At 30.6% G+C, this 26,601-nt stretch overlaps 1 protein-coding gene across 2 annotated transcripts; it reads right to left on the bottom strand.

Moving 5' to 3' along the window:
- Positions 1 to 602: 602 nt before the first annotated feature.
- LOC122269393 (angiotensin-converting enzyme-like) lies at positions 603 to 26,137 on the bottom strand. Of its 2 annotated transcripts, none has more exons than XM_087167804.1 (14): positions 25,994 to 26,137; positions 24,067 to 24,316; positions 22,245 to 22,409; positions 20,609 to 20,711; positions 17,088 to 17,231; positions 12,879 to 13,070; positions 12,695 to 12,792; positions 11,449 to 11,618; positions 10,496 to 10,620; positions 7,643 to 7,741; positions 5,470 to 5,614; positions 3,906 to 4,004; positions 3,433 to 3,555; positions 603 to 931 (listed from the first exon to the last, which is right to left on the bottom strand). In XM_087167804.1, exons 2-14 carry the CDS (start codon positions 24,295 to 24,297, stop codon positions 742 to 744), a joined length of 1,884 nt encoding a protein of 627 aa, XP_087023930.1. In that variant the 5' UTR covers positions 24,298 to 24,316; positions 25,994 to 26,137; the 3' UTR covers positions 603 to 741. The 2 variants fall into 2 exon arrangements, with proteins under 2 accessions (XP_087023930.1, XP_087023931.1); XM_087167805.1 differs by having other exon boundaries at positions 24,067 to 24,307; positions 25,994 to 26,131.
- Positions 26,138 to 26,601: the final 464 nt, after the last annotated feature.

Genomic DNA, 26,601 nt, shown 5'->3' with positions numbered 1-26,601 from the left:
TCTTTTTTTATTTAATGCATACTTATTTTGTCTTACTTTTAAAAGTTTTGCTGTATTTAGACTTATAGTCAACTATCATTACATACAAAATTATTAGTAGTTATTCTTATGTTTCCTGACACTACTTTTTAGAATACTATTTTAGAATATTTGCTTTATTCAAAGTTGTAACAAATCAAGTTTTTTTTGAGTTTGTTGATATGTTAAACAATTTGTGTTAGAACAAATCAAGTTATTTTTTTAAGTGATTTTTTTACTTTTTTTCTGTGGTTTTTGCGGTTTTTTTGTTGTATTTCGAAATTGAGATCTGATAAAATTCTGTATTCTTGCAACCTGTATTTTTATCTATCAAATCAGGGGCTTCTAAAACCATCATAATACATAAAAAATAATATGAATTAAAATTTTATGCTTGATTTTCTTTGCTAACTTGAGAATGTGAAATTTATTTGTTAAACTAAACAAAAACAAAAAAAGGGTTTATGCTTCTTTTTTTAACATAACTTTTATCTTTTATGAAGTTTACATTGAATAGTTTCTTATGATATGTGCATATTTCTCAATTTTAAATGTAATTTCAGAATTAATATAAAATTAATCAATTTATTCAAACATTGTTTTATTATTTTAAAACCTAAAAAATCAAATTTTTAGACAATAATTGCTTATAATTTTTTATACAATACTGATCTAATGTAATATAAACATTGCTGAATAAGGAAAACATCAATGCTGGTAAACTTATGGGCAAACCATTGAATTATCATTTTTCCATCCAATAAATTCATCTTTGTTTTGCTCTTTTAGCCAGTCATAGAGAGGTTTAAAATATTCCAAAATAGCTGAAGCGTCTATTTTATCAGTCTTTCCTTTAGTGATCACTTTCATCGCCTCTCTCCATGATACTGAACTCCCTAGTTTCAGTGTGTCGCTAAAACATATATATAAAAGAAATTAATGTTTTATATTGTTGACACACTCAGTATTTTATACAATACAGCATTAAATTTGTATGAAATGGCCGATTTAAAGCATACTTCGTTAAAAATATTTTTATCATTTTAATAAGTAAAATATATAAATAAACTTTCAATTATAAAAAAATTAAAATAAATTACATATCTTATCCTATAAAATTTTTTATTCCCCATTTTTTGAGAGCCCTCGCTCTAAGCCGTGAGTCAATTTCTGCAAAATCTTTAACATTTTTAATGCAACAATGCTGAGAAAAATTCTAATAAAATTTTGCTTTGTGACTCAAAATGACTTAGATAATGTATGCTAATGTATATTATATGTGCTAATGATATTAGGTATGCAATTTTTATTTTCCATCTTAGTGCACTAAATTTTTTTTTCTTTAAATTTTAAATTATTCATTAAAACATACTTAGGAATTTGAATGCAATAAATCTAACTTAACTCCAACAGTCGAGACAAGTAATAGTAAACTTTTGTAATTATCAAAAATATTACTTAGACTATTTATGTATTTTAATTCCTCGAAATTTTTACTTATATTCTATGATTATTAATTTTTTTTTTAACAAGATTATAGCTCATATTTTTATTCTTTATAATCTAAAATGAATTAGTTTTATGTTTACATCGCAGAAAAAATATATTTTGAGTGTTGGGCCCCTTTTGACATTGTCAGGTGAAAAAGTTGTGTAACTGTTTGAAAAATAAAGATATTACTCCAAGCTGTTGCACTCAGCGAAAAAAATGAAACATTCTGAATAACTTTTTATTTAGTGATTATCTTATCTAGTTGATTTAGAGATATTTGATCTAGTGATCTTCACGTACTGGGACCTTAATGGTTTAAAGGGATGACCTCAAATATGTTAATTAGTTCAGACGATATTTTAAGTTACGAAATCAGTTACAAATATATTTTCTTTGATTAAACATGTCCTTTTTTCGACGGATTCGGGACCCTCAAAATACGGTCAGGAGGGTAGCCACAATCTGGAAATATGGTCTCAATAATTTAGTCAGGAGAGCGGTCGAAAGTTTGGACGTCTTACTGTTAATTTTACTTTTTACATATTTCGTCAAATCTCGAGAATTTTTTTAAGCAAATTGAAAAACTTGTTCACAATTATAATTTTTTTTATCCAAGGATAAATGAATGCAAAAGAAAACTGCTTACAGTTATTTTTTATTATTTTATTTAATAATATTGAATTGTAAGGTTAACAAATTTTTACATCAGTTAAGTATATAAAAGTTTAAAGTGTATAATTTTATTCGACTTTCTTAAAATATCGTCTGCTGTAATCAACTTAATAGCATATATATGAGGTTAAATATATTGAGTTTATATGAGTTATAGCATGTATATGAGTTTCTCAAACCATTAAGTACATGATGCAAGAGTTATTCAGGATGAAACATTTTTCTTTTTGACGCACTGTGCAAATTTCCAGAATTGTTCAAACTTTCAGAACATGCTAGGATAAAATTTGATGCCTCAACAGGAGTATAATTTTACTGACAGATAAATAAGTTGTGTGAGAACTTACATCAAACAGTCTCTATAAAGAAGATTTTTTAAATAAGCTTTAAGATTTATCTTCCTATGGTTGCCAACTCCTCTGTTTTTTCTGGAATATTTTGTTAAAATGACAGCAAATTTGATATCGCATTCTCATTTATTAACTTTTGTTCAAAATATTTATGTTGGTTTATGCTGATAAATTGATATTGGTCATCGTTAGAAGATCGTTCTTTTGATGGGTTTTGGGTGTTGACGAAATTTAAAAAAATTCTCCTCACTAATAAACGCAATTGTTATTTCTTACTATACTACAGTGAAAACCGTTCCGTAAAACTTTGATAAGTTCTTTGTGCAATTGTTGGCAACTCTTTTTTTGGAACACATTCTTATTTCTATTGGCTTTCCTATAATAAAATAACTAAATTGCACACTAGTTCACTTTTTTGGTGAAAATTCTGGGCCGGGAGATTATTTTGTAAGCAGTTTAACCAGAAACAGTTTAAGGTAGTTCTTTGTAAATTAGTTGTATCCATCGGTAACGGTCCCGCAGTGGACTGATCATTAAGACACGGTTCCCAGCAGATCGCCGAAGTCAAGCATCACTGGCTGCGGTCAGTGTGCGGGTGGGTGACCCACTTGGATCAGTCTGCGTAGGGACCGAGGGTGTGCGGTATTGGTCCTCGTTAAACTGTGCTACCGTAAAGTGCTCGACTTCGCGCGCAGGTCGTTGGGTTGCCGAAGCGGGGGTGCCATCCCCTCTGCAGAGGATCAAAATTGTGATGGCATGTCTTCGGATCATCCTCATGGATGTTTCCCAGACCGTCGCCAATAGCCCATTGTGCAGCTCTAGTGTGACGTAAATGAACTACTACCATCGGTAACTGTTTGACAATGCATCTGTTCTTAAATTTACTAAGTTTAATAAATACCTCAATAGTTTTCCAGCCTTCTTGTTTTGATAAATATCACATTGATGCAGAGGTCCCGTATATCCAGATTCTTCACATAGTGCTTTGTGAAATTGGAACTGAATCACATGGCTTATAAAGTACCTAAAAAAGATATTGATTTTATAATATCTGTAGCATATTGCTAAAGCAACCAATGTCTAAACTTAAGAAGAAGTTTAAGGCGAACTTGAGAATTAAGAATATTTATACGCTTCTGAACATTTAATGTTGATGTATTGCATGATTTTTCACGTGAAGAATATATATACTATATATATTACAGCTGCCCTAAAAGTTTTTTTTTAGGTTTTTAACGAATCGTATACAGATCGAATCGGAAATAGATGTGTTTCTCGATATTAAAAAAGTAATTAAAAATGATTTTTTTTATGTTATTTATATTTCGGAGTTTCTTAAATGAAATAGTGTTTAGACCTTATCTTTTGATTTACCTGATATAAGGAACATTTGATGGAATATGATACTTAGCTCCAGCATCCAGATCTTTTTCTGTCCTTAAAAGTGGAGGGCAGACACCTTGGTATTTAAGTCTGCAAAGGAAAATGCAAATTCATAGAGACAAAGTTTGAAACATAAATTATTGTGTAGATAAAAGTTTAATATAACTTTAAAAAAATTAAGTTTTATTCTTGGGTGATGCGAAACGTTTCGCCAGGCTCAGCAAATGCATCCCAACACAACCATTCTTCTGATATATTTTTCGTAATTAGGAGAATGTATGGGGTTTGCAAGAAAGTAATTTCGGTTTTTTAGTGTGGAATACAACTCAATTTTTTTCTATTGGTGATCGAAATGGGGTATAGGTGGTGTAGAACAGAACTCTCTACCTGTGGCAACACTTCATATGCTTTCATCATTAGCGTGTGGAGAGTCATAGGAGAGGGAAGTACGTTAGCTCTGTCTTGATTTTCAAATAGATTAAAAAAAAATTTAAGTTAGGAAACTATATTGAATTTAGTTAGTAGAAAAAAGCGTTCAAAAAATTAAAAAAAATATTCTTGATAATTAAATTCGGAGAAAATACAACTGACTCCGGTCCGGTGGAGCCGAGAATCAACCCACCGAGTACATGCGATTTACGTGCTTGTAAAATCTGTGGAATCGAAAGCGGCCTTTGGTGCTGCCATCTATCCGTGGGGCTCTGAGCTAAGACGTTCTTTCACTCTTTCGGTGCTTTCTTGTCAAACGGAAGGTGCAATAATTTTCAGAAGACCAACGGCTGGCGAGTTTTTTTCTCCAAGTGTCGTTAAAAACAAAAACTTAATGGGCCGAGCGGTATCACCCGCCAATCGCTGTGCAAAGCTTGGAGGTAGCGGGTTCGAATCCCGCTGTTATCATGGATGTATCTTCGTGCTGTTCTGCTCTGTATTGTGCTATGTGTCCTTCTATTTGACAGGTTTATAAATTGAGCACACAAGCCTGCAAACGTATGTAAATACAACAATTAAGCCACTAAATAAACAAAAACTTAATCAGTTAAATATCTCTCATTCTGTTCGATGTAACTTCATATCTTATTCTTTTTCGCAGCTCTATTATTTTCTGGCACTTAGCAAAAAAAAAAAAAAAAAAAAAAAAAACTCAACTATCGTGATTTTAGGTAACTGTAATGTTTGTAAACTTAAGTCGGGGTTATATGGAGGATCGCAAAGGAATCGTGTTCCACTAAAATGTGAGGCCTCACACACGTAACAAAAAATTCGATGTCAAAAAGTAGTGTAGTGCTTAGTACCGCAATAAAGACGTATTAAAATGAATTCAGGCGCCGTTTACTTATTTTTTTTTCTGAATGTTCAATTTTTAAACAGCTTTCTGTTTCAGTTACAACGATCAGATTCAGAATTTTACTTTGAATTAAAGAAACACCACATTTAAGAAACAAGAGCTTTATTTTTTAAATAAGGCTCATGTTTTTCATGAGCTTTATTTTTAGTTCAAGATGATTCGCAAACTTTTAAAACCTAATTCTATAACTAAAAGTGTGTTGAAAAATACCTCATGTCCCACCAAGCCTTGTTAAGTTCTGTTGTTTTTATTGAGCCATCAAATACTTTCCATCTCCATTTATCAATCAAAAAGCCAAAAGGCACGAAAGCTATTTTGCTTAAAGCCATGCTGAGAAGGTTGTTGATATCAGTTTCTGAAACAGTAAAATACAATTTTATACTTTTTTTTTCCTTTAGGAGACACTTAAACTGAAACCTACATTTAGCGATTTTCTTACTTAACTCCTTCCTTCTCGCTCCCGTGAAAATGACGGGGTGAGGTTTCGCCCTCTATTTCTCACTCCCATGATATTCCCGGGCTGGAGTGTGCAGTAGTAACGCGCCAATAAGAATGAAACTAACTCATCTCTTTTGCTCGGAAAACATTTTATTTCTCATTTTACACACCAGATAGCAGTACCAGGATAATTGTAGATAGTTAGTTTATTTTAAACTAAATGTCAGCACTAATCAAATACGTGCATAAAAAATAGGCTCTTTTATGACCGTTTTCTTGAAAATTAGCCGATCGTTAAAGGGTTAAATACAAACGTTTTTGGGTGAGAGTGGCTTAGCATGTTTGTCTATAATATTTGTCAATGTAACTTGAGTTTTTGAATCATTCAAGTTATTATTTTATGTAATTATTTTTAAGGATTAAATAGTTTAAAAATAAACTGAAAAAAAAAAACAAATTCATTTTAAATATTGGATTGATTTAAATTTAACATTAATTTTGAATAAATTGATTTTCTTTTTGCATTTTGTGTTATTTACACAATTATCTAAAATAACGGTCACTTCACGCGAAGTAGATAATGAATTTTTGGTATCAAATAGTAATAAGTAGTATGTTATTATTTTACCCATTAATTTTTTAATGAAGTTTTCTTACCTAGATAAGTTCAATATAGTTTCCGACTGTGTAATTAAAATTAACAGTTGGGAGGGTATACAAATAGATTAACAACATGCACGAATTTCAATATTAAGTGTAAAACTTGCTAGGTAAATGTTATATTTATGTTAATGTAAAAAATGCAGATTTTTTGTTGATGTACTTTTCGGTTTAAAACAATATTATCAGGAAAAACTTCTCATTTGTAAAAAAGCCTTCTATTCATTTACATTTTTAAAAAGAAAAATAATTCGTCATTAAGTATAAAATAAAAAACTTTTTTTCTCTTTCATGTTTTTATTTTATTAGGTCTTTCAATGAATTATTTTACACGAAAAAAATCTATTCTCTTTCAAACTTGTTCATTTTTAAAATTACACGAGCTTCTGATTGTACTTTTTTTTTTTTTTTTGAAAAACAAGTTCAATATTTTAGTTACGATTTTATTTTCAAAGTTACGATTTTATTTTCAAAGTGCAATGATTCAAAAAATATTTCTTCGAAAAATTTAAAAGTTTATATCATTTTTTTTTCTCCAATGCCCACCTGGAGAACGACTAACGTCATACAGGCAGATTTGTTGGCCACTCTTTCAGGGGCACCATATTAGGTGGGCCAGCGTTGCTCCCACAGTAATGACAGAACATCCATGCCTTATTCGGGATTCGAACCCAGAACCGTTCTGATGCAAGGGCAGTTCCCTGACCCCTACACCGGCCGGTCGGCAATTTTATAGCATAATAAAACCTATCTACATAAGATCTTGATAGAAAGCATCTATGTATCACATCACAATTATATTTAACTCATTATATCATATATTCATTAAAAAATTATTCATATTATTTTCTTTAGCCATATATTGTAATCGTAATTTTCTCATAGGCTTTTGTACTACGCTTTTGAATTCATTTTAACGTCAAGGCTGATAGAATCGTCCTGTCTACCTTTAGTAGGCTTGCAAGCGGACATATTAAATGCCTTTCTTTTGATAGAGGGCAGAAAACTTCCACGATGTGTAGTATTTGCTACTCAGTTAATGTTTCTCCTGATCATCTCTTGCGCTGTGCAGGTTTCGACAGATTGATATAAATTTTAGCTCTCTTCTCATTTATGACTTTGAAGATTCTTGGGCTCGCGAATTTGGTCTAGTTTACTGGTGCAGGAGTAATAAGTTATCCTCATCATTTTCAATTAAAAATAAGTCATTTGAAATTAAACCTTTTAAAGGAATTTTTAAAATCCATCTTCATTAATTTTAATAATAAAAATGAATTCAAATTACCTCTATCGTGAGAAGAATTTTTTAAAAGGCCTATTTTTTTCATGTGATCTGGAGTGGATACCGATAGAGCAAGCACATCTCCAACTGCTTCGTGGAAGCCTAGAAGAGTTATATTTTCATTTATAAAATTATAAATTAAACAATATTAAGGCAGCACTAGGAAAATAAATTGAAAATAATTAATTGGAATGAATACATTTTTGAATGAATATATTTTTTTCTGATTTATTGATAGCAGGGCTCGAAAAAACTCAGAAATTTTACCCGTCCCCGAGGACGGCTTGTCCAACAATGTACCCGTCCTCCTTTGAAACTAACCCGTAGCTTCTAAATAAATAAAAATATAATTTTCTCTTATTTATTACAAACATTTATATAAATTGCACAATGAATTAGTAGTTACTAGGATTACAAATACTAGGATTACATTATACAGTAATGAAAGAAATACTAGGTTACTAATAGTAACCTAGTATTTCTTTTATGAAATAATTTATTGCTTTTACGAAATAATTTAAATGACAAAGGTCAAGTTATCTGGAATGTCAATTTACCCGAGGGTACTGTGTTTTTTAAATGAATCAAATATGACGTTTGCCAATGATTTACAGAGGTTTCTGCACAGAAATATGAAAGGGGTTTTCCATTTAGGTAGATGTTCATAATTGCGTTTAAAGCTTCTTGTACGTAATGTGTTTTTTTTTCTTTTGTAAGTTTATTGCTGAAAAGCCCCTTTCAACCGCTGCAGTACTCCCAGACAGAGAAAACATCAATTCTAATAACAAAAATTGAAAATGCATCTCTAACGTTAACGGGAAAATGGCAGTCCGCGTGGACGTCGGATTCGAGAAATTCGTTGTCCGCGGGGAATTTCTGACCGCCGAGGACGGGCCGACGGGCGGTTTTTCAAAGCCTGATTGATAGTAAAATTTTTAATAGACTTCCAATGAAAAACATCTTTTCAGCTAAGTCTACAGGCAATTAGAATTTCTTTATATAATTTTAAAATGAGGTTTCTCATACTCAAAATAAAACTGCAATGCTATTTTTTAAAATTTTTTAAAAACATGTCTCACATGCTTTCTGTCATCTCACATAAATTCCAAAAAAACAAAACAAAAAAAAACCATTTTTTTAGTTACACCTAACTAATAGTTCTTCATATAGTTTCAAAGCAAGAATTAGCGTGCAAGAAATATGACTATAAGCGCTAATTTTAAACAAATATAATATTTTGTTCATACAATGTCTTCCTAGAGAGAAATATTGCAGTAAACACTTAACCTTTTACTATCTAAATTATATCCATGTAAAATTCAGCTGACACGATATTTTTCCCGCATGAAAAATCGCCACAAATACTAATTTTTATCTTCTCTAGATTAATGTTAAGCATGATTATTGTTCACCCGATATCATGCAAAAGCAATGTAAGAACTAAATTTCTTTCTAAATCAGAGTTTCTTACAAGTTTTGATGTCTTCAATTATTTACGAAAATTTTGTGGGACCCCATAAACATTGTGCTAATCCGACACACACAGGAGTGAAACTGTCAGTTTCTTTATTTGTACTGTAATATAGAATCGTAGCTTTAAGTCATGAACTTTAATTTTTAATTTCAAGACAATCCGAAAATTTCAAATAAACAACAAACTTGAAAATATAATACAGTAATGGAGATAAATCCAATTACTTGGATAAATTCATACATTAGCTATAGTCTGTCCATTAAGTGTAGCCGTTTACTTCTAACAACGTACATGCGAGGGTTAAGTATCAAAGGAAAAATGTGTCTGTTTATTTTTTATTATATTATCAAATCTTGTCAAAATAGTCGACACCGCAAGACAAAGCCCTTTTTCAATACTCTTTAAATTTGATTGACATTTTAAATTTTATGGTGGTTAAAGGCGAAAAGGGCGTCTCACACAAACATGTCGTAGAAAAAGTAAAAGTTGGTTTACGGCAGTTTCAGAAGTCTTGCAATATCTTTCGCGATTCCTAGCTAATGTAAGTTAAAAAGATATTAAAATTTCTTAAATTTTTGGTGACCCCTGCTGCATTATATGTGGTCTCGACAAACAGCTTCAACTCTTCAGTAATTATGTCTAAGTAAAATTTTATTCACTCCATAATTCTTCCACAGAAAAATTCACATTTAATAAAATTTTTATCTTTCCAGATTATATTCATTTAAGACTTCACACAAAATTGTATTTTTCCTAAAACAAAAGATGATGTATGAAGGGAACTGACACTAGATCTCCAGATCTGGTCTCATCTGGAAGATCACATTGATCCTGTTATTTCTCCAAAGACATGAAAGCTAATGATACTTGCCCTTAAGACTGAATGTGCTAAAGAAAGAAGGCAGGACCGGAAGCTTTTTAAATCTTAACTGCGGGCATCGGACATTTAAAAATCATCATTTTAAGAAAAATAAATTTATCGATAAATAATTTATCTCTAGTTCGATATCCAAATGATTGTATCGTAGCATACAAAAAGGACAGGGAATTAAAATGGTTGCTTTTGCTTACCTCCCTGCAGATGATCAAAGAACATAGCATGACCGAACATCAAAAAATCTTTATCTTACATGAAATTAACTTATAAATAGCCTACTCCAGTTAGTTACGATGTCAGGACGATCATATCGTAACAAATGTTTACCGTTTTGTTGTAAGAAATATTCTTTCTTGTAATTCTAGAAAGATGTATTTTGATGCATTTATCATTGTACAAATGAAAAGGAACGGACATTTTTACCTCGCTTTTTTACAACGACTTATTCAATGAGATTTTATTATACTCAGCATGCTATTGCATACATTTTGAGAAATATGTTTACCTGAGTTTGCACCCGTTCTGAAAACTACTGGTTGATCGTTGTACTGTAAATAATATTCTATGTGACCCATTTCATGGTGTACAGTTATTAAGCTCTCCATCTCTATTCTGGTACACATTTTGATCCTGCAAATCACAAAAAAACGCATAACTTCTTTTTGAGCTAACATTGTTTTAAAATTAAACATATTTTATGGAGTTAAATAATTATAATAATTATTTAAAACTAAACAAGTAATTATTGTTATTAATATTACACATATTTAATATTTTTTATAATAATAAATAGTTAATAATGGTTTAACATTACTTTTTTCAAAATTTATAACAAAAAATTTAATTTAATTTTTTGTAAAAAATGCTAAATCTGCTTTGCAATTTTTTGAAACAATAGAAAAAATTTATGTTTAAAACGATAGTAACAATTAGCGGTTAAGAAGGTAATTTGTTAGCATAAAATACAGGGTTATTCATAATTCCCTCTGCCTGTAAACGCCATTTTTCTTTACTACAACTGGCTTCAGTGGTACATGTTACTGCCATCTACTGGCAAACTGCTTAAATTAAAACTTGAATACTTTCGGAATAATGTTCTTTTTTGCCATATTCGTCTTCGTTTTTTTACTATAATGCTTCGAAACCCCGGAGGAAATTATGAATTGCATTTAATATGGCTAACATTAGCTTTCTCGAATTGAAAAAGAAGGTGCTATCGTTCATGTGGAACCTTTTATGTTTTACCAATGTGCTGTGGTGTAAATATTAGAATTTGACTGCAAGAATCCGTAGAAACTAACTATACCATATCTGTCAGGGTGCTGTATTAAGATGCCAAGAAAAAAAACCTTAGAGTAATGTAATACTAAGTATAATTAGCAATTTTTCTGTATACAAGGCAGATATACAAGTTCTTATTTATTTTAAAGGTATTAAATTTTGTATGATTTTAATTACCTAACATCGCCCTTATTAAAGAAGTTCCATGCAGATGCATGACACACCATGTCTCTGTCGGTTGGCTTTTCAATTATGGATTTTTTCCAGAATTCGGGAGTCATTGGTATCAAACCAAGAGAGGTGAAGAATTCTTCAGATATTTCAAACATTTCCTTTGCACTCATTTTCTATTTAAAAAATAAATGATTGTTCATTATAGAGGAGAAAATACCGTCTAAGTTAAAAATTGAACTGTCAATTTTTCTTATGATTTAGTAATGTTTAGAATTCAAAATAAACGATAAAAAAGTTAGAATTGTTAATTTTTCTTTTGACATGTTGATGATTCAAATTAAATTTATGGTTTTGCTTTTGTTCTGTTAAGAAGCACTGCATATACAGAGTTACGGATTTTTTTTTCTGCATGAACGTCAAATTTTAACATCAAATAAAAATTTGTAAAAAATGCAGAATATTTCTTTATTATTTTAATTTTTATCAAGTATTTTTGTTTAGTAATTGGATTTTCAATATATCAGGATAAAAAGTAAAATTTTTCTTTTTTAAAGTTTACTTTATATTCTAGAAGTTATCTATTTTGAGAGTAATAGGGGTATACACAATTTTCACGGATATATCTGGTTTAAGTTTAGAAAACAGACTTCACGAATGCAAATAATTATATAGTGTAAGGGAATTGTATAGTATAAGGTGTGTACAGTCAGCAAAAAGATAAAAGGATCATTGTTAATAATTTTTGGTCTAATGATCGGATCTTCACGTTCTAGGACTCAATCTTAATGGTTCCAGGGGGAGATTTCAAATATGCTAATTAATTAGTGTATATATATGATATTTTAAGTTACGAAGTCAGACGCCTAAACGCTCTTTCTCTGAATGAACATACCTTTTTCTTCGGATTTCTGACCTTTAAAATATAGATTGTAGTCGCTATCTGGGAAATATGTTCCCCATAGTTTTGTTAGGAGAACGGTCCAAAGTTTAAACCACTTATTGTTAATTTCACTTTTTGCGTATTTTTCCATACCTCGAGAACTTTCTAAGCAAATTGAATCTTTTTCATACAATTATAAAATTCGTTTATCGAAAGATAATTCCATGTAAAATATAAATTTTAGTAAATATTTATAATTTTTTAAAATTTAATTCAATGCTAGTCAAAAAAATTTTGCATTTTATTTTGCGCACCGAACAAGAGTCAGCAAGTTTATTAAAAAATTTCATAACTTCGACACTTATTTACCTTTTCTTTCATTGCCAGAGTAATATCCATTGCTTTCTTCTTTGGAAATGGAGTAACAAGTTTATAGATATGTCCCCACTTTTGAGCCCACATATTTCCTGTCAAAACACATTTAGCCGTTATAAATTATTGATTAAAAACGTTAAAAAAAATTCAGATCATTGAGAAGTTAAATCTGAATTACCCAGTAAATGAGCAGGAATTGGACCATCATGCTTGATATTGCTTGCTCCGTATTTTGTAATTAGTTTTCGTCTCACATAAGCGTGAAGTTGTTCGTAAAATGGCTTAATTGTTTCCCACAGTTGATCGAACTCTTCTGTGATATTGTCACTTTCAAATTCTTCACGCCACATTTCACCAGCATCAGAAAAACCTGAAAAAAAGCTAATTTCGTTGAAAAAACAAACATAAATTGGTTTAAAGTCGAATTCTGTATGTTTATTCTGTATGTATTTCCGTATGTGTTTATTTTGTATGTTCATTTTGTATGTATAATGATGAGTTCGACATATTTGTTTTGTGTTTCATTACACAATTACACAATTTAGACATTTTAGTGTTATATCTGCACAACTTAAGTCTAAAAAGTGGTCAGGACAAGGACATCGTATGCTGGAAGGAGTTATTTCTACTGATTAAGAAACAAGAGAAACAAAATAATGTAATCCTCCATACAATCATTGGGTGAGAGCAGGCCCGGATTGGCCAGTAGGCAGACCGGGCAAATGCCCGGTGGGCCGGTCTGACCTGAGGGCCGGTTGGACCGAGCCAGCAGAGAAATTTTTTTTTTATACATTGCATGAATTTCAAATAATATTGAGGCAATTAATAATAATATTAAATAACATATATATGATATATGTAGTAATATTGTTTTAATATACAGGGTGATTCAGATCATGCGTGCTACCCATTTTTTTCGAGAATGGAGCAAATGATCGATTTGAAATAAAAAATTTAATAACTAAATCGACCCCAAGGAATTCAATAGTGATATTGTTAATTCCCGGTAGTAGCCGGAAGTACCGGAATTTGAACACAGTTTTGATTTTTTAAATAGAAACCTATATCTTATTTGGCATCATTGGAGAGGGTTTTCGAAAAAAAGTAACTTTTACTTGAAATTTTTTTTATATCTCTTACTGTTCTCAAGATAATAGATACGAAAAAATTCTGATTATTTACTTCAATTTATCATTTTTATCAAAAGTAATTCACCTAAATTATCAAAATCGCTTCAATTTTTATAAAACATGGGAAGAAAAGCACAAATGTGTTTTAATGAAGGTAAAAGATATTATGACGGAGAGAATTTTTTTTAGTGAATATGTCAAAATCTGTTTAATATGTATTTTTTCTTATCTATTATTTTGAAAATAGTAGGAGATATTAAAAAATATTTTAAGTTAAAGTTATTCCTTTTCAAAAACTCTCTCCAATGATGCCAAATGAGATATAGGTTTCTATTTAAAAAATATATGAAATATCGTGTACATGAAAGACTTCTCGCTGTTGTAGAATGCAAATCTGCAACTGGACAGAAAGTGTTTTCTTTAGTGGATTCAGTTTTAAAGTCTTGTAATATAGATATAACGAAGTGCATCGGTAATTCAACTGACGGGGCTGCAAATATACAAGGTGAATATAAAGGATTTTCTTCATGGCTTTCCAAAGAGTCCCCTGGTCAAATTCATGTTTGGTGTTATGCACATGTCTTAAATTTAGTTTTAGGAGATACCACGAAGGTACTAATTGAAAGTGCATCGTTTTTCAGCCTACTAAATAGCGTAGCAGTATTTTTCCGTGAATCATACCAACGCATGAACATCTGGGAACAAAGTAACGAGCACGGAAATAAAAAAAGGCTCGCAACTATTGAAGAAACACGTTGATGGTTCAAAGATTCTGCATTAAGGAAAATGTTTGGTTAATTTTCAAACTCAGATTCAACTATTAAGCCGTTATATGTCACATTGTTTACAAGTTTAGAAACTATACAAAAAAAATTCAAATTTCAAGCCAGATATCCGTGCAATGGCAAAAATATTTTTAGAATCATTTTGCAAATATGAAACAGTAATCGCCGCCAAAATATTCTCATGAATATTTGAATTAACTACACCGCTCTCCCAATATTTGCAAACCTCTGGTTTAGACATCTTAAAAGCTTTTGGAATGGTATCACAAACGTGTTGAGAACTAAAAAAAATAGTGAGAGATTTTGAAGGTGTACAAAAAGTTACAGATGATTTCATTATTCGCGCAAATAAGGAACTTGAAGAAACTGAAATTCAAACAAAGTTTCCATAAAAAAGATTGAAGAAAAGAAAATTGATGCCGAGTGAGACAGCGTCGAAAGAAACAGTTTTTGATGATGAAGCCACTGCATTTAAGATAAACGTCCATAACATTATTTTCAGCACAGTTGTAGCGTCAATAGAACGCCGACTTCCAGCAAATGGAAAATTGTATGCCGATTTTTCCTATCTAGATCCGAAACGTTTCCCTGAAAAACGTCTTAGCAAGCTTCAATCTGGCGAACTAAATGAGTTAAGCAAACTCTTGCTAAAATTTGACGAAACAGCTATAGGTGAAAATTTGCGGATTGAACTAAGAAATTTAGCTTTATATTGGGAAAAACTGAAAAATTCAGACTTAGAAGATTATAAAATAATCACAGAAGATCATTCAAATGAAAATAATAACGATTTTACTTTGGAAACAGAAGAAGTAAGTCTAAAATGTGAGACACGCAGTGCGTGCAAAAATTGTGTTATTTGTTGCTACAAGATGTTACAGAGATTTAATTTATTGACCAATTCTTACAATATAATTAGTCTCGCATTAAAATTCTTACAAACATTGTCAAAAAGTCAGGTGGCTTGTGAAAGATCATTCTTCACATTAAAAGTAATTAAAAATCGAATGAGGAGTACTTTATCTTCGGATAATTTGAATGCTCTCATGGTAATGGCAATAGAAAAAGATCTATTAATGGAAATAGATAGCCACGACATAATCGATAAAGTGGCAAAAAATAGTGAGCTTCTTCAAAAGTTAAATTAAATTTTAATTTAATGACTTTTGAAGAAGCAATAAATCTATTTTTGAAAAAATGTTCATATAAATCATTCATGTATGTGTAGTATAATAAATATTTTTATTTACTCTTCATCTTTCACCTTCTTTTTGATTTTATCAACCTATGTTTCCTCATAAGAACCATGTATTTTAAACTGAAATATATTCTATAAAGGATTATTAAGCAATTTATACTTTCTTACTTCGATAAATTAACTTATGTTCATGAGAATTTATAAGTAAAAAATGCCTAAAAATGATACACTAGGAGTCACGTACGTTTCGCGCACGCGGTGTTTATGTGAAGTAGAGGGCCGATATCTCTAAAATGCCTGGGCCGGTTTTAGATCCCAGTCCGGGCCTGGGTGATAGCGATTTGGACTGATATTTAATAAGTCATAAACCGTTAATCCCAGATGCTAGCTTTTTTTTTCACTTAACGGCGAATGCATCTTCGAAAAGGAAATTCCTTTTTTGATGAAAATCAATAAGATTACCGAGCATTGTTTTCATCTAAAAATTAAAATCAAGGAGTGAGTTCCGTGAATTTGAGTTTTTTAGAGCGCACTCCAATTCTTCTGACGTTACCCTTCGAAAACTACCGAAGTTTAATCGGTTTTAATCTTAGGGAATTGAGGTACTTCTCTATTTGTTCTTAACAAACGATTTTTTTAAATCAAATTATTTTGAATCAATTTGTTTTTAATAAAACTGTCTTGACAAAACATTTACCTACACTGCGCCGACTGTATTTTTGATTGTAAATTTTTCATTAAAATAAAAATTCATGCGAAATATGCATTTATAAATTGAGAATCTTATGTGTGCACTTCAAGCAGAATGGTAAAACCAGATCCAGTGAGAACGTTTCCTAAGTTTTCCAAAAGTGTGAAATGAATTTGATTATTCTTAAAGATTTCTGACACTTGTTCAGTTTGTTTTTGTAATTTGTTTTTTTTTTCCTGTCAGAATTATTTAAAATATTTATGAATTAATTGCTATTAAATAAATAATAGTGACGTCACGTAGAAGCTACTGGATTGTTTGAAAAGTTGTCTATCAGACGATTGCTTGCATTTCAAAAGTTCAATGATTTAAGAACTCTCTCCAAAAGCTCCATGCCGAGTAACTCTACCAAAGTTGATTTTATTTACTGTTGTTGACGTATGCCTGTTTAGGCAGAGGGGGTGCGATTGTTCTTGTTTTTCAGTGGCGCCATCTATGGCCAAGAATTCGACTTCTGCCACACCATACACATTTTATTTATTCTTCTTTTAAAATTTTAAATCGAAGAGCATAGTTTACTCACCATTCTTACACGCCGCTTCATTCGATAAATTAACATATCTGAGGAAGCTGTTTTTCATTTTTCTTCCTGTCTCATCCCGCCATTGGGACCAGACGTGTTTCAGTTCGTAATAATCATCCGAATCTTTCATAATTTCTGTTACTTCTAAAATGACAATGAGGTGAAAATTATCATATTACAAAATTTACCTAAAACTATTAAGGAAAATTAAAATATATTTAAAATTAGAGATATTTCGCATGGCGTTTGTCTTGCGTTAACGTAACGCTTGACGTTGCGATTCGTTGAAAAATGTTTGCTCATGCGCCAAGAAGCTCAAGTAGCGTTAGTGGTAAACTCGTCAAGTCATACAAAATCTCTCTTTTCTTACTTGAGTTTCGTCATCGTACAAAATAATTATTTTTAGAGTTTTCCTGAGATTCTCATTCGTTACAATGTTCAGTAAATTAATTTTAAGTTTACTTATAAGGTTTTAGTAAGTTAGATTACTTCTTAAATTGTAAACATTAATGTAAATTACTTTTTCATAAAGTCATAAAGAGAATCTGTTGAGAAATGACTATTTAGAATCTTTATTAAATATGACAATTCAGTGTGTACTCAACTGTAGTATATTACAGTACCCATTTTCCTATTCATAGTATTATTGGCGAAATTTTCAATAATAAAATTTATATGAACCTGGAAATACTAACGTGAATGTTGAATGGAGATGCGCGGGTTAGTATTTTCTAGTTAACTATTTATTCCTTCATTAATTCATTTGTTAAATACTAATAACTCATCTGGTTCTTTGATAGTTAAGCTTATGGGAAAGATAATACGGTGATTTCCCTTTTATTTATCATTTTTCTGCTGAAAAACATGCCGTTTCGGAAAAATGCCTCTAAGCAATTAAACTGAATATCTTAAAATATCTGGTCAAACTCATTCAACAGCTACAACTTACGTTGTTAACAGAAGGCCAAAGTATAGTTTGTTTAAATCGCTCGTGCTTCCATTAAAGAAACACTGTTGTTGTTGTTGACGGATGCCATTAAGGCAGAGAAGGTGCGACAGTTCTTGTTTTCCAGTGGCGCCATCTATTGACACTGGAAATTCTACGTCTGCCACACCCATACATCACACCCGTTTATAGGGTGGACCCATTCATACATCCATTCATTCCTCCACAGATTGTAATTTTGACCTGAATCAGAGAACGATCAATCTTCAATTCAGTATATCAAGAGGTATTGATTTGTTATGGGAACATGGAGGACTTTGAGACTTGGCAGATTTAGCGTGCATCAGTCACCATTTACTACACGGAGAGTCTTCGGCCGGCAGGGTTCGAACCCACGACCACTTGGATATGAGCCCAGTGCCCTACCAACCAGGCTATCCCGGCCTTGAAGAAACACTGATACGAATTAATAAAATTTTTTTTAATGCTAATTACGTTTAGTCTAGTACCACACTGTGTAGATTAATTGGGACAAGTAAGTTTTTTTTTAGATCTGAGTAAGTCGAATAAGTTCTAAAACGTCTGTATAAAACTGTTTGAGTTTGTTTTCTTTTATTAATCAGAAAACGGCGCTGCTTAGAAACGGAATTTAAGCAAGAACAGATATAAATATTTCGCCGTAAGGTAATAAGCACGGACATTTCAAAGGAACATTTCAACAGGACTTGGTCATAATTAATTGGCCATTTATTCCTTGCTATAATTCAGAATTGGTAATTTGATGATTCATACTGAAAAATTAAAATAATGTCGTTTGATTGGTAAGAAAACTCACCAGAATTAAATCCAATTGAAATGGTATACTATTTTAAAGAGTTATTTAGGTTAGATAAACGGCACGCATCTCCAGGTTTTAGGATTCAATCTTAATGGTTCGCGGGGATGACCTCAAATATGCTATTAATTAGTGCAGATGATATTTTACGTTACGAAATCAGACACAAAAATGCATTTTCTCTGAATAAACATACCTTCTTCTTTTTTTTTTTTTATAACGGATTTGGATTTGTGACTCTCGAAATATAGGGAGCAGCTGCAATCTGGGAAATTTGGTTCCTATGTCGTATTTTTAAAACTCCATTCTCAGGAGCTATTTGACCAACTTCATTAAAAATTTGTAATTAGCCAGGCAAAATTGCATTCTTCAAAATGTTCTAAAGAAAATTTTATGCCTTGCAATTAAAACTTTTTTTTCCACTATGATTAAAAAATTAATAAAATAATAAATAATTACTAAAAGTCATTTGTTGCATGGATAAACAATCTTTGGCTAAACGAATTTAATAATTGTGAGCAAATTATTATAATTCTGAGTTTTTTTCATTTCGATTAAAAAGCTCTCGAGATATAACGAAATACTCATAAAATAAAATTAACATTAAGATGTCCTAACTTTGTACCGCTCTTTTGACTAAATTATTGGGACCATATTTCCCAGATTGTGGCTACTCCCTATATTTCGGGGGACACAAATCTGAATTCGTCGAAAAAAAGGTATGCTTATTTCGAAAAAAATGCGTTTTTGTGTATGATGTTGTAAATTAAAGCATTGTTTGTACTAATTAATTAGCATATTTGAGGTCATTCCCTCGAACCGTAAGATTGAGTCCTAAAACGTGAAAATCCGATTGTTAAATCATAAGTTATTCAGGGTGGTCGATTATTTATTTTGCATACTGTTCATAAAGGAATAGTATAAATAAAAACTAACTTGTGTGTTTTTTTTAAAAATAATTTTTCTGTACTGATACATTTATAGAGTAAAGTAATAATACGTCATCAGTTTTATTACTGTTAAATGAATGAAATTATTGGGATTTTGAGACACTTTCCTACACCGAGAAAAAAAGTAAAGTCAAAACTACCAGAATATGGTAAAATTTACTGTGCTTCTGGCGTTATGGGAACACGAAAAAGCCTCTTAATTTTTACCAAAATATTCTGGTAAAATTCGAAATAAAATATGGTTTTATTACCATTTTGTTTGGGGGCAAATGCGATAAAATTTAGTAATTATGATGCCTCAGTATTTAGTAATTATGATGCTCCCAAACCTTTTTATCACCGCGAACCGGTCAGCGTGCATTGGCCGGCCCGGTACCATTTGATCCACAGCCCGATACTGATCCGTGGTTCTGGGGTTGAGGACCACTGTCTCAGAACATGGCGTAAATTTAGTTAAATTTACTCTTAGGTTTAAAACTTTTTACTAAATGTACAGTAATAAGAACTATAGTTTTGAAGGAATTTTCGGTAAACCGTTACCATGTGAACGGTAAAATTTCCAAAATGAATGGTTTAAATACCAGATTCTTAGATTTTTTCTTAAAACCAGAATTGTGGTTTTATTTACCAGATATTGTCATTACCATACAGTACAATAATTTTATCAGAAGTTTTTTCTCCGTGCAGTATTTCATATCTTAAGATTTGGTTTCAAGTTTCAGAATATTAAATCCTTTATTTATTTATTTTTTTTATTAAAAAAAATATATTTATAGATATACTTTATAACCTGGTTCTAATGACAAAGTGCATGGTTCCAGAAGAGATGACATGTAACTGCAGACTTTAGCCTTTGCATACACATCCTGCATGTTAGCAATGATATCATTGAACTACAACAAACAAAATTTAATTTATTAAACAAGAAAGAAAAAAAAAAGAGTTAAAAAAATACTTTGCTTAAAAAAATAATAAACATAAGTTTTAATTGAAATCATTTTATATTTTTATGTCAAATATAAAAACTTTTAATAGTACACTGTCCTGTAAAAAATTCCGGTTCAAATTATGGTAAAAAGTACCGGCAAATAGAGTGCCGGTACTTTTTACCGTAATATCTATTTTTACCGGAAATGTTTCAAAACAAAAAAAATCTGATATACCGTAATTTTAACAATAATAATTACTGTTAAATCACTCTAATTAAATAAATAATACTGTCAAAATTACGGTGTAATATTTTAGAGTGAAAATGGATTTTATGGTAAAATGGATTTACAGTAAAATTGATTTTACGGATCTTTATAAACCTTAATTAAATTCAGAATTCTTTAGCAGTGTGTGACATAACCAGAAATTATTCATGAACAAAAAATAACGTATTATCTAGATTTCAATATTCTTTTTCAAATAGTTATTCTTTAAAAAAATTGCGGCAAACGAATTTTCAAATATTGTGAATTATTGTGCCATGTTTGGAATACTTTAGAGCTTATACTTTAAACTGAAATTATGTTATCTTTATGATTAAGAGAACTCTAAGTTTAATTACTTCTGTTTATTTCACAGATTAATCTTCTCAAGACAAAAAATAATATATAACCTGGATTCAAATACAAATTGTATTCGAAAATATTTTAAAAAAATCCAATTAATTGATTCTAAAAGTTAGTAAATTGTTGTAAGCCATGTGAGGAAATTTTTGTAAGCATATATTTTAAGTGAAGATCACGTTATATTTACGATTAAGAGAATCCCAAGTTTAATTATTTTTTATTTACATGACAATCTTCTCGAATAAAAAAAATAACGTATCATCTAGATTTTACCTCTTTCAAATAGTATCAGAAAATTAAAAAAAAAATTTCAAATAAATTAATTCCCAAGAATGTTCTGAACTTTTTAGAGCTTATATATTAAAATTTGATAACATTAGTTATTGAATATGTAATACTAAATCTTGAAATGGATCAAGATTTTTAATATTTTTAGCTATTTTTGTTCTATTAAATCATTGATTAAGGAAATTGAAGGAATTTTTAATTCCTGGAAGAATACTTTTTGAATAAAAATACCATTTTGGAAAAAATTTAGCAATTCATAAGAATACACTGAAAAACGTCGATTTGTATATTATGTACTCGTACATTTCTCTTAGTACACTGCTGTAAAAAACTATTAAAATTAGTTTTAATAAAAGAGGGAATGGTTTATTACTTAACTCTGAAGTTTAATAAACAACCAAGTTTAACTTTAGCAAGTTTTAATTAATGTCTCAAAATTGTTATACTTATGTATGGCTTCTTCTTTATCTTCCGATATTTTGCGATAAAACACAAAAAGTTCATCTTCCTGAACAGTTAGGCATTTATAAATATTCTTTACAGACATGCATTTTTCTGAGTATTGCAAAATTTTATAGCTACCTCAATGAATTTTTGCTCAGAAAGAGCTGCTGTTCCTAAAATGGATAGAGCTTTAAACCATCTGTAGGCTGTTTCATTTTTGCCTTTAAAGTTCTTCCACGCAAAAGAAGTGGCATTTTTCCAAGTTTCCTTAGCGAATTTTGCTCTCTCTTCTGACATTCGTAACTATTAATAAAACAAAACCATAAATCAATAGTAATAGTAATCTTTTAAATTTAGCTTTTTCATGAATGACAAAACAACTAGGTGCCTACCAAATTTCATAATTGCTTGGAGGAAGGACAAATTTTTACTTGCCAACATGTAATAGAATGGAAAGTAGAAAAACCACGTTTTGTTTCTATATTATTTTACAATTATTATTGTTAATTTAGTGTCATTCAAAATTAAATAAAGAGATGGGTTAAAAGTATGGTTTACAATGCGTAATATTGCTATGCAAGAAAAAAACACATTATAAATTTGCTTAATATTCAAATATGCCTTTTAGTTTTTAAGACAAATAAAAATGCTGAACAGTTTTTTTTTGTTCGAAGTGAAATCTGAGTTAAAGATTTATTCAAAGTTATTAACATCAGATCAATTTGGTTGGATGCTGCGATTAGAAAAAGCCATTTCTCCTGAAACATTCAAAATTTCAGTCCCCCCCCTTTAAATAGATTTTTGTTAGAATCGGGACTAATTTTAAGAGTTATTTAATTTTTTTAAAACTAATAAACTTGTATTTCACAAATAATATGTAAGGATTAATTGTATTAATCTGGATATCAGTTATTGAAAAAATTTTGATGTAGCGAGTGCTCCAAATGTGTTAGGCGATTTAAAAAATCATTAAAGGAAAAAATCTGGGAGATAAAATTATACAATTTAATGGGCTTTGTCTAGGATGAAAGATACTTATTCTTACCATGTTATAAGATTAACTGCAAATTTCGGGAACATATGGCGTTGAGGACTGCAAAAACTATAAAACACTGTTTTTTTACTATATGTCTGACCATTTCAATTAAAATATCTTGCATTACAAGATTGCACTATAGTGTTCTTGCAGATAATGGTTATTTAGAAAAAAAATTTGCAGTTTTTTAGGAAGCAGTGAAATTTGCAACTCTTGAGACTAATTTTGAATCTTGGGGAGAACGAATTTCTGACTCTTTAAGAAAGAGCAAATGCTGTTTACTGAACATTTCAACCATTTTCGCTTTTCTTCGATTAATTTTTTAAAATTGTTTTTCGTTGCACCTAGTAAGTTGAAACTCGCTAAATTAAAGTTTTTTTGACTGAAAAACGCAAAACTGATAACATCTATGATCATAAACTATAGCTAAGATTCTAATTGCTTATAATATATTCTGGTTTTAAACTTAAACATGAAGTTAATGATCACAAACGAGTTTTAAAAGATTCGGAACTAAGACTAAATTTAAGGTAAGACCAAGATCACTATTTTTAAAAAACTTAAGGATTAGCTGATTAAAAGTGTAATAGGAAGTATCTAGTATGAAAAATTTTTGCTCATAAAAGCACTCGATCTTCCCACCTTTTTTCTATAAAGTAAGAAAGAAAAATGAAATCTTTATCTTTCTTAACGTGGACGAAGAACAGAATTATAATCTGAACTCCAAATTTCGATATATATGTGGATGTGCAATGTATTTAAAGCAATTACTGAACATATCACACAGGAAATATTAAGCACACCAAACATCTAAAATAACTGAACAGTGAACTCCAAAACAATTATTCACCCAAAAAACAATAAGCCAAGTTTTCTTAATGCATTTCATTTATTAATATGAGAACAATTAGAAAAATCACTTACATATTCTTTCTTATTATGCTCAGTAAGATTACTTTGATAGTTCCACGATGCTATCACAGCTTTATTGGCGATTTTTTCTGATTGGCGATCGTTGTCATGAAGGAATCGAAGAGCCGCTTCCAAATCTGTGTTATTACCACTGACATATTTGTCCTGTTTATTTAGACACGCTGCTGATACACTTACTGTAAGGACTACTACAGGCAGAACAACACGCAACAGCAACACCATGATGGAAATTCTGAAAAAACTGATTTAAAAAGACTTGAAATAAAATTTGGTTAATATAAAATATCGAATCCATAATCGATTATAAAAATTTTTTGTGTTGACTACCGTTACATGAATTATATGTTCACATTTTTTTTTAAATATTTATAATGACACAATCCGGCCAAAAGCATCATTGCACCCAGTGTTGCGGAATCTGAGTTCTCACGCATATACAATATAGTGTTGGTCCCTCTTTTGCCTCAATGCACACATCTGGGAAGACTTCCCACTAGTTTTCGATAGGTGATGGTTATAGGAATTAAGATTTAGTCGCAAATTATAGGTGAAGTAAGTGTCGACAACGAAGAAGGTCGGTTTAGCCTGGTGAAGTAATTTGCGTTCTAATTCGTCTCTAAGAAGTCTAAGGTGTTTAATGGGATTTAAATTGGGGCTTCAAGAATGCCACTTTAGTTTTTAAACACCCATTTCGTCACACCATGACTGCACAAGTTTGGACATGGAATAGAAATCTTACTGTAATTAAAATGGGATAAGCGTTAGTTAACACCCAAACACCCATTTCTTCACACCATGACTGCACAAGTCTGGGTATGGAATGGAAATCTTACTGTAAGTGAAATGGGATAAGCGTTAGTTAACACCCAAACACCCATTTCTTCACACCATAACTGCACAAGTCTGGATATGGAATGGAAATCTTACTGTAAGTGAAATGGGATAAGCGTTAGTTAACACCCAAACACCCATTTCTTCACACCATGACTGCACAAGTCTGGATATGGAATGGAAATCTTACTGTAAGTGAAATGGGATAAGCGTTAGGAGAACAGCATTGCTCAGAATATCCACTACATCTCACAGTTCATGTTAGAAAATGCAGGAATTAATGGACTCAGGCCAAACTACGAAAAAAACTTCAATAGCAAAATGTACCACTTTTCAGATTCACTTCTTTAGGGGGATGTCAGGATACTTTTGGACAGAAAGTGTGCATTATTTATTTATTTGTTCGTTCATCGACTGATTCTCAGACTTAATGATTTACTCATGAGCTTATATAACGATTCACTAATTCTGAAAAAAAAATTTAAATTTATTCTTTATATGAAAAAATGTAACCTGAACTCTCCGTAGTTGTTGCTGCTGCTTATTCTCATAGATCTGACATTAGTCAGATCAACTCCAAAAAGTTGTTGACAGCCAGAAAATTGATGACAATAAAGGGATCGGAAATTAAGTCCGTCCTGGATAGTCCGACACAATTAAGTATATGTTTTGGTGAGGCTGGTTGGATACAGCATTTTTTACAATTTGTAAATGTTTGTGCCACGTTCGAATGTTAGAACATTTTAGGTGACCAGTTGAGAATCTGTCCCAGGCAGTCTGGGAGCTTCGATCGCAATTGATTCCCAGAAACTCTCCGTAGTGATTTTAATTCATATTTTTTATTCTGATAAAAATTCTTAAATTTTGACGCATTTAAATTTGGATGTTTAATGTTTAGATATTTGGTTTTCAAAATTGAGAATTTCAGCACATAATTTTTGTGCATGCTAAGAAGCACTCGAATTTTAAGAAATATGCTTCGGAGAAAACAAAATTCACATTTTTTGAGTTGAAATAACAACTTTAAAAAAAAATTAAAAATAATGAGTATATATTCCATTTTATTCAAAGAAGATAAAACATTTACCTAAAAAATGATTTCCCTTTGCTTATTATAATTTATAGCATCATCAGCTGCTGCCACCCTGTCACAAATCGTAACAATTTAATAAAACGTAAATCATCAACCAAACACCTGCTATGTATTATCTTTTCTTGTACTGACAATCATTCAGAAAATGTTGTCGATTGAATTTTTTTATCACTTGTAAGATAGCGGATTTTTTTCATTAAAGGTTATTTAATACTGATAGCTGTTTGTTATCCTATGCAATGTTTTCCGCATTCAAAATACAAATGTTTTAATAAGTTAGTTTTTTTCTTATATACTGAACTCCTTTTATATATTTTTCCATTTTTTAAAAAAAATGTTGATGTTTAGGAAAAACTTAAGATAAAAACTTTCCTTTTAGTTCCTTTAACTTCAAGTTGCGTTGAATTTCAAATATTTTTTTTGTGTTTAATGTTAAATTTTTTAATTAAAAAAAATATCGACAAGAAGTGTAGGATATTCGGAATTCATAATTTAGAAACGCTACTTTAGTTTGTTTTTTACGAAATGGAATAATTTATTTTGGATTTTAATTCATAAATTGCCTCATTGAAGATTTGTGGATCTATGTTGTTAGAATGATT

Source organism: Parasteatoda tepidariorum, chromosome 7 (genome assembly GCF_982258835.1).
Source record: "Parasteatoda tepidariorum strain Cologne lab strain chromosome 7, Ptep-v5.0, whole genome shotgun sequence".
In the NCBI taxonomy this organism is placed as follows: domain Eukaryota; kingdom Metazoa; phylum Arthropoda; class Arachnida; order Araneae; family Theridiidae; genus Parasteatoda; species Parasteatoda tepidariorum.
The sequence above is the reverse complement of the archived record's forward strand: the minus strand, read 5'-3'. Positions and strand labels throughout refer to the sequence as shown.